Consider the following 9,481-nt stretch of genomic DNA (forward strand, 5'->3'; position numbering starts at 1 on the left):
TGGGGAGGGAGTGTGGCCTACAAAGTGTAGAGTACGAAGGTAGAGAAACCTGGAGGGGCTGCATTTTGCCTCTGGGCCTGAGGTTTCCAACCCTGTTCTAGCATATAAATTGTACTCTTGCCTCCAGTTTATACTACATTGGGTCCCAGAGGGATTCTGAGGAAACAAAGGTGGCAGTGGTTGCTGCAGTGGCCACCTCTCTCAGCCTTTCCCCCCTCAGTTCTTGACTGAGGTGGCATTAGGTAGCTAGAGGCTTGTTCCTGCCCATTCCTGCCCTTTCCTCTGGCAAAATTGATTTGGGAAGATCCAGCAGGGAGGGATTTGGAGGCCCAGAGGAGGCCTTGCTCAGGGTGCTAGACTTGGGGCTTCCTGTCACTAGTGTACAAATAGCCATAGGTCTAAATTAAAAAAAACTTGGGCTGCAATCCTAAACATGCACACTTAGGGAATAAGCCCCATTGAACTTGACAGGACTTCTGGTTAATTATGCTTAGGGTTGAACTGTTAACTATGTTGTTAACTATGTTTTTTTAAAAAAAAAACAAAACCTTGCCATTTTAACTTGAACATTACCACTTTTTAGGTCTTTCAATTCACACCTTCCATGGTAACTTCTTTGTGCGATCTACTGATTTGCTGTCACTTGCCAATGTCAATCCTGATGCTGGATTTGCAGTACAGATGTCCATTGAGGAAAGCCTGTCAGACACATCTTTAGTTTGTTTTCAGACAGCACTTTTGTATACTTCCAGCAAAGGTAACTTCACTTATGATGTCTCTTCTCAACATAAATTTAAGAAACAACAACCCACAAAGAACAAAATCAGATGCTCGGTGGTTTTAGCCAAAAAAGGGGGGGCGCGGACATGTGAAAGTGGTTTTAGCAATAGCTTTGGATAAAAAGCTTAAGTATTGTTCTGTTCTGTTTATTCTAATGCAGGTGAACGGAGAATCAGAGTGCATACGCTTTGTTTGCCTGTGGTGACTTCACTGGCAGATGTTTATGCTGGAGCAGATGTACAAGCAGTTATATGCCTCTTAGCTAATATGGGTGAGTTGAGAATTAGCATTCAGAGGGTTCTCCATTCCCCCAAAGTCATTTTGTCCCTCTATCACCTGTAATTAGAAGAAAGCAAAAAATGGTGTGTTTAGTACTGTTGAAAAGATAGAAATGCAGTGTGGATGCTTGCAAGGTAGGTGTGGGGAACCGGCAGGCTGCCACTTCCCCATCCTTCAGATCTCTCCTCTCATGTGGCACTTAGGGATTAACCCTTTGCTCTGTGATTCCCAATGCCCCCTTCCCCCTAAAAAAAACTCCTAAGCAGTACAGGGATGACTTGGGGACTTGATACATGGAGAGTGAAGGAGTAACTTTATTTCCCCATACTTCTACCTTCCAAAAAGCATGTTAATGCAATGGGGAGTAAAGTGATGGAGTTGTGCTCTCAGAGTGTGTATGTGGGTCTGGCTCCACTGACACACAACCCCTAAAATGTCCTTGAAAGAATGCAGCCCTTAAGATGAAAAAGAATGCCTTCTTCTGTGTAGCAAATAGGTCTAGTGAGAGCAGAAGTTGCTAAACTGTTATTTTATTAAATGATTTATACAAACCAATAGAATCTAAAACTAAGTTATCGGATGGAAAACCTCAGAATTATCAGGTGTGTTTTTTTAGCCCTCTCTCGTTTCCCAATTCAAAGTTCATTATCCACACAGGTAACAGAAACTAGGGCCCTTTTTATCCTGTCTTGTAAAATTTTGTGCAAACGGAAGGTTTTGTCAAAGTAGTACTCTTGATTTGCTTGGGATGTTTAGTACTTTCAAGGTTGTTTAGAGAAATGAGAATGTACTGGCTAGTATTAATGTCTGGAGTGGTATGCTGTTTGTTTCCCTTTTTAATACGGTTCCTTTCATAATTATTTACTGCTGCTTCGCTTCCATAGCTGTTGATCGATCAGTTTCTTCAAGTCTGTCAGATGCAAGAGATGCCTTAGTGAATGCAGTGGTAGATTCACTGTCTGCATATATGTCAACTGCATCAAATCTCCAGCAATCTGCTTTAATTGCTCCAAATTCCCTCAGGCTGTTTCCTCTGTATGTTTTGGCTCTCTTCAAGCAGGTACTTCATATGAATAGCAATTGTTATTGACGTCAGGCTATTTTGAAACTTTGATTTAGTTACAGGAACATTGGTGAATCACATGAAAATGCATAGTTTAAAAGCCTACCTTCTACCTTTTTCTTTTTAATGTGCAACTTAAATTTGTGGGGGGCACTGTATAGTGTAAAGAGCCTAGATGCCAGGTTGCTTAAAAGAACTTGCAAAGATGTAACTATTGAGAGAGTTGCACATATGTCTGTTTTTAAAGCTGAGTACTTATAGATAGTCTGTAACACTTGTTTTGTCATAAGAGGTATTTGTAAGAAAAGGATGGAATTACCGTATTTTTCGCTCCATAACACGCACTTTTTTCCTCCTAGAAAGTAAGGGGAAATGTCTGTGCATGTTATGGAGCAAATGCCTACGGATGGCGGGGGGATCTGCTGCAGTTGTGAGCAGAGGATCCATGGTTCCCCTTCCTTCCCTCCTCCGTGGCTCGCTATGAAACAGCAAAGTGGGAGAGGAGCCACTTACACAGGTGTAAGCAGCTCCTGTCCGGTTGGCTCCTTTAAAGCAACCGTGCTCTCTGTCCCTCTCTCCTCCCCACTCAGCTCGCTAAATTGCAGCAAAGGTTTTCAGAGAGGAGAGGAGCCTTCTCCCCTTAAACCCCTCTTCTGCATTATTAGCAGCATCCTTCTCCACACACCCCATTCGTGTTCCTTCTCCCCTTAAACCCCTTACCTGCATTATTAGCAGCATCCTTCTCCACACACCCGACGCGTATTCCTTCTCCCCTTAAACCTCTGTTCTGCATTATTACCAGCATCCTTCTCCACACACCTCACGCGTGCTCCTTGTCCCTTGAGTGCTTTTCCTTCCCTCCCTACTTAAAACGTGGTTACAAAGCACAGATCCACATGGATCCTCAGGATTTTTGCATTGGGCTACCCCAAACTCACCGTCAGATCACATGTCTGTGGCCACAGCATGAATCACAAAAATCATGCATCCACTGTTTTGTTTAGAGTATTTTTTTTCTTCTTTTCCTCTAAAAACTACATGCGTGTTATGGTCAGGTACGAGCAAAAAATACGGTAGTTATTTTTGAAAGGTTGCTCTTAGCTCTAGTTTTGTTTGATTTCTTTAAAATCTAGTTATCTAATCACTGCACAACTAGTTCCACACACCCAGAGGAAGGCTGGGTGTGTGTTTCTATAACAGAAGGCGCCATGCCCCAGACATACCTCTTTTGAAACTTAGGGTCCTTTCATATTTTGGGTATGATTGAGGTGGTAGCTGCCATTCAAGGAGTGGTGGAATCAAAAAGTCTACTAGCCATTCCCCAGACCTGTCCCCCCCCCCAATTTAGCTACAATATTCATCTGATAAATAAAATAGTTTTTTGTTAAATGATAACTTTGTTTTTTTGTTTTATAGAAAGCATTTAGAACTGGTACAAGTACACGCTTGGATGATCGTGTATATGCTATGTGCCAAATAAAAAGTCAGCCTCTGGTTGGCTTGATGAAAATGATCTATCCTAATCTATATAGGATAGACAAGCTTACTGATGAGGTATGTTACCATTTTTATTGCTTCTGGACAGAGATAACCTGTCTGCTGTTTTATAGGTTCTGGGAATGTTCTGATTAGACACCTCTATTAAAAATAACTAGGAAAATTTGATTCACAGAATAGCAGTTAATTTTCTTACCGAGGCTATTCATATAAACATCTTGCTGGAGAGCTGCACCATTTTCCCAATCCATTTTCCAACTCAGTTTAAATGCTGGTTTTTAGCTTTAAAGCCCTTCATGGTTTGGGACCCAGGTGCCTGAAGGATCACTTTCTGCCAGTTAAACTTGCCTAATTGTAACACATCATCCATGGCTCTGTCATTAGAAATTAGGTAGATGGTGAATGCTCTCTCCCAAGAGGTTTTCCCTAGCACTGAATCTGTCAGCTTTTAGGCTTCAGTACATTGGGAGAGTAGAAGGAATACTTTTTGTGGTCTTTAATATAGTGTAAATGTTAGGAGTTACAATATTTCGGTATTCTATGTATTTAATTTTCTGGATGTATATGCTTTAAAGTACGTTGACAAATTATTTAACAGTGCAGGCATCATTATTTAATTATTTAATAAACTACATTGATTGTAGAAGAGCTTCAAAGCAGTTTACAATATATATATATAAAACAGTAAAATTATCACTAAAAAATTTACAGCTGTAATTTAAAACTATACAAAAGGTTAGAACCGCAGCAAAATGGACTAAAACAGTTAAAACTCCTACAGGCTTTCTAAACATCTGTGCAGGTTTGTCTAAATAAGAATATATTCAGCAATATAAACAACAGAATGTAACGTTTTATGTAACAAACCAGAAATGGAAGTTGGGGGAAGTCAACAGGGAGGGGGGAAAGTAGGAAATGGATGATAAATGATGATATTGAATAATTGCTATGAGAAAAGAAAATCAATAAAAATATTTTTAAAAAATGTATTCAGCAAGCGCCAAAAGGAATACAGTGAAGGTACCTGCCTGCTATCAATAGGCAGGGAGTTCCCGGGTCTTTCAAGTGATGCTGCCCTAACATCTGAATTCTGTTAAGAGCCTCCTCACAATTAGCAGAACTAATGGAGGCCATTTACAGTTTTTCCCAAAGTTTTGGTATTCTATCCCGGACATCATACTTTCTTAGGCTTGTTCACAGACTGGAATTTACTAAACCCTTCTTTGCTGTTTGGACTTACCGACAACTCTGATGTTTCTTTACATGAACTATAACTTCAACTTCAGTTTCCTCATTTATTGTGTTGCATTGTGATTTATGTTGTGAGTGCATGTGCCCAGCTCCTAACTGTTGAATTATTGCTGCAGTGCTACTGAATTGTCTATCCATTTTCATGTAGACTTAATTTTCACCTCCTTGTAGGGTGCTATACATGTCAACGATAGAGTTGTACCCCAGCCCCCTCTTCAGCGGCTGTCTGCAGAGAAGTTGACAAGGGAAGGCGCTTTCCTTATGGACTGTGGCTCAGTAAGTTGCACAGATGGGGCAACATACGATTTAGTCACTATCTTACTTAATTTGTATCCCACCCTTCATTGCACAATAATTTTAGATGGTTTTATAAAATGTTGCATTATCATTTTTTAAAGGAGCTATAAACTTAGTTTCTAATAAGGAAACTGCCATGTTTATCTGCAAGCACATCCTCATTATGTAAATTGTCGCAGTTTGCATATTTTTAAAAAGCAATTTCATTCTTGAGAGAATCTTGGTTACATTAACCAGATGTGTTTACTTTAATAACATTGTACCTTTAGATATTGTACCTTTGGATTGGAAGAAATTGTGCTAATAACTTCATAAAAGATGTCCTCGGATGCCCTAATTATTCAGCTGTTCCTCAGAAACTGGTGAGGGTTAATTTTTTAAAAATATTTATTTATAAATAATTTTATTTGTAATATTTATATGAAAATAATAATACCTGAAAGGAGCTACACATTATTATGTTAATGTTGAAATCGAGATTAGATTTCCTTTTCCGCAGTGCAGTCTGGTCATGTGATCCACAAGGTGTCGAGCACCCCTTTCTTGTGACCAGCTGTGGGGCATAGAAATGTTTCGCTTCTGTCCCTATATTCTTGTTTTGGAATTGATAATCTTAAGCTGGATTCCCAGGGGGCATCATTTTCTGGCTTGCCTCAGGCACCATAATGTCTTGGGCCAGCCCTGATTCAAGGCATGAGTCTTGTTGTGGTTTGATATGGGGTGGTCAGGGTATGTCAGTCCACTGGCCGTTCCTTCCTCTGTCCTTTGGGGGACTCCCCAGTTTAGAGCATACTTTGCACCTATGTTACTTTGTCCTACACAATAAGCAGTGAATCATGCCATAACATTTTTTTTTGTTAAAGGAGCTTTTTGTAGCAACAGATTATTTCTGAAGCACTTCATTGCTTGAAGGAAAGCCATTTAAACATTTCCGTTCTTCCTTAAAGTGGCTTGTACATATCTACTTATACAAATTCAGTATTTATAAACATGATGTATAAGCAATACACTTTATTCCCTGCTCCCAGTCCTCCTCTCAAAACAGTTCTCTAGTTTCATTTTGTATTATTAGCATTTTAGTCTGCCTTGAGAGAGGCAGGATATAAATAAATATACAGAATAAAAATAGATAATGGAATAAATAAATAATTAAATTGTTCTTGTGTTATTTGAATTTCTGAATTATGCAACACGTCATTGGTGTTTAATTGAACTTTAACATAATCATGCTATTGAATTAAAGATAATAAATAATATTTGAATTCTTCTAGACACAGCTTCCAGAATTAGATACTCTTTCTTCAGAGCGAACCAGGTCCTTCATATCCTGGCTTAAGGAAAGTAAATCTCTAAGCCCAGTACTTCAAGTAATAAAGTAAGTATCCACTTACTTACTTTAGTAAGTAATAAAGTAAGTATTCACTTACTTTATTAGCAGATTGATCCTTGACTGACCGCAATAATATTTTAATACACAACAGCTCTTTGTTTCTTCTTAATAGACATATTGTGCTAATTATATCTTGTTATAAAATAATATCTATCTCCACTGGATTTTATTGATCCAGTGTGTGTGTGTGTGTGTGTGTGTGTGCTTAAATGCACATAGCAATCTAATATTCTATTGATTGGAGAAAAACATGAATCTTGCCAAGTGCTCACAGATACTAATCAGAGCATAATAATGTCATAATTTTGATTTAGAGGAGGATGGAGAACTGATACTTAGTGTCAGCTGGGGCCAGGAGTGGGGAAATCAAGAGGTTTTTCTAGAAAGAGTTCGTGAAACAGGGACAGGGAACCTGCAACCCTCCAGAAGTTGTTGGATTCCAACTCCATTGCTGGGCCATCTGTCCCAGCCCACATGGCCAAGAGCCAGGGATGGTTGGAGTTGTTGACATCCATCTGTCTTGAGAGAGATTGGAGTGCGCTTCTGGGGGTGAAGTCAAAATGCTGGAGAATCACAGCGCCTCCTATAGCTACACAGACCAGTAACTTGTAAGCGCTGCTTCCTGCATTGTTTTTGCTGCCTTAGCAGCACCAAAATAACCTCTCTGGGGCACAAGCCAGGGCTGTATGTATGGAGGTCCTGAACTGCCCAGATGACAAGACACACCCCCTCTCAGCCTCGCTGATGTGGCCCAAGGAAAGGCAGAGCAATACGTTTAGCACCAGCTTGGCAGCAGGAGGAGCCAGAAGGAGGCATACAAGGTGCCATCCAAAAGCCTTAGGGACTCTACTCCAGAGTTGTAGTTCAACAAAATCTGGAGGGCCACAGGTTCCTCATTCCTGGCCTAAAATCATCTGATGTGAGTGGAGTGGGTAAGGTTGCCTTTTTATCTGGGCTTGACACTTGGTAACTATTTAGGCATGTTTCTCAGAGTTAACAAGAACAGCATGTGTTTAGCAAAAAACAGAGGTGATGATAATTTTGCAATTTCAATAGCTACAGAAAGAAACATGAGGTGCAGTGTTAGGTGTAGGGAAGTTTGCTTATGGAAATGGGGGTTGAGACATCTTTGTGCTCTTGTCCTTGTCTGGTCTCACCCCTAATATAGGGCATATAGAATGATTGGCCAGCTGTCCCTTCTGTATTTGGCTGGTATTAAGTGCCAGATTGGTAGGTAACTACAATATTACTGATTCATAATCTAATACAGTGGACGCTTGGGTTGCGAACGTTATCCGTGCGGGAGGCACTTTCACAACCCGCAGCACTGCATCTGTGCACGCGTAGGTCGCAATTCGGTGCTTCTGCACATGCGCAAAGCACAATTTAGTGCTTCTGCGCATGTGCCAAAACCTGGAAGTAACCCGTTCCAGTACTTCCGGGTTTGACATGGTGCGCAACCCAAAAACGCGCGACCTGAAGCGTCTGTAACCCGAGGTATGACTGTACTGAAAGAATTGGCTCTTCTGACTTCTACTACTGAGAGCTGACTGAATAGCACTTGGAATATTGTATTCGCTGTGCTGATTCCTTCCAGGAATTCAGCTTTGCACCAGACTAGGTGGCAGTTGCTATTGTCGGTTCCCTGTGCTCCTCGTGAGCCCTTAGAATTGTGAATTAAAGGGCCGTAAGTCATGTACAAATGTTGGAAGAAACAAATACAAGGTGGGTTGTTGTTTTTTCTGTTTCAGAGATGAAAGCCCTGCAAAGGCAGATTTTCTTCAACATTTAGTTGAAGACAAAACCGAGGCAGCATTCTCTTACTATGAATTTTTGCTTCACATTCAACAACAAATTTGTAAGTGAGAAGGAAGAAACTGAAATAATAATTAAAAAAACCCATTTCTGGACTTACACAAATGTCAGCTGTGAAAGAAGTACACTGGAAATGATAAACAGACATGGGTTCTTCAGCATCCGTATCTAAAGCTTTTCAGCTAAGAGGACAGAGTACACATTTCCAAAGGAATTTTACGGTTTTGCTTCAGTATAAAAATGATGGCTATGATGCAGTTTTAGTACTATGTTTTTAAGTTGGTTTGTATGCGTTTTCAATAGTGCAACGATATGGTGCTTCTGTTTCAAGCTGGTGAACTTACATAGCGATGTGGAATAGTATTTCTTAATGAAATCTAAAATTGGAGAGCTCCCCCCCCCCCCCATATTTACTATGGTAGCCAGATTATCTCCAGCAGAGATGCCAAAGTGCAGTGCTCCATGCTGTTTATATGAATTTGTAAGAGAGAAAATTCGTATTTGAAGACTTCACCATTTTCTCTGTGAAGACTGTAGAATTTCAGTACAGCATACATGAACTGTAGAAATGAAATATATATAGTGTACAGAAGTATTAACATTTGTAAAGAAGTTGTAAAAATGTAACTACAGACTATGAATTGGTTAGTGTGCTGCAGTGTTTGTGATTTGATGACAAATCACTACCCTTTAAAGAATAAAGATGACTAATGCATATTAAATCTGAATCCACATAGAAAAAATGCAACTTTGTAATCCATTTAATTCTTTTATGTGGATTTATTTATGATCAGCTAATTAAAAGTATTTTCCTTGATCATGTGTTTTTATATCTACATGATTACTAAATTTTAGACACTAATATTGAATTTGGCTTGCTGTATTAAAGAGAGAATGTTTACTACTTTACTGTATAGAATTCTGGGGAAAGGGTAAGTGGAAATATGGCTGAATTTGGATTGTGTAAAGGATATAGCTGACTTGTGACACTACCTGGCATTTGATAGTGTCTTTTAACTGGTTTACTTTATGTACTCTGCAACAATTGTGGTCCTGGATCCTTTATTTTCTCTTGCCACCATGAGACATTAAAGAAAATTTATATTTCA

The 9,481-nt window shown here is 39.6% G+C and overlaps 1 protein-coding gene across 2 annotated transcripts in view; it reads left to right on the plus strand.

Moving 5' to 3' along the window:
- The window catches only part of SEC24B (SEC24 homolog B, COPII coat complex component), a 37,133-nt gene extending 27,652 nt beyond the window's left edge, over positions 1-9,481 (plus strand). For both annotated transcript variants that reach the window (XM_079990197.1, XM_079990198.1), the window contains 8 exons: positions 584-757; positions 941-1,051; positions 1,944-2,119; positions 3,539-3,676; positions 5,042-5,146; positions 5,437-5,529; positions 6,439-6,542; positions 8,309-9,481. In XM_079990197.1, the coding sequence (XP_079846323.1) occupies positions 584-757; positions 941-1,051; positions 1,944-2,119; positions 3,539-3,676; positions 5,042-5,146; positions 5,437-5,529; positions 6,439-6,542; positions 8,309-8,423 (1,016 nt within the window). In that variant the 3' untranslated portion in view covers positions 8,424-9,481. The remainder of the gene's footprint in view (positions 1-583; positions 758-940; positions 1,052-1,943; positions 2,120-3,538; positions 3,677-5,041; positions 5,147-5,436; positions 5,530-6,438; positions 6,543-8,308) is intronic.

This window comes from Podarcis cretensis (genome assembly GCF_951804945.1).
Source record: "Podarcis cretensis genome assembly, chromosome: 9".
Lineage (NCBI taxonomy): Eukaryota > Metazoa > Chordata > Lepidosauria > Squamata > Lacertidae > Podarcis > Podarcis cretensis.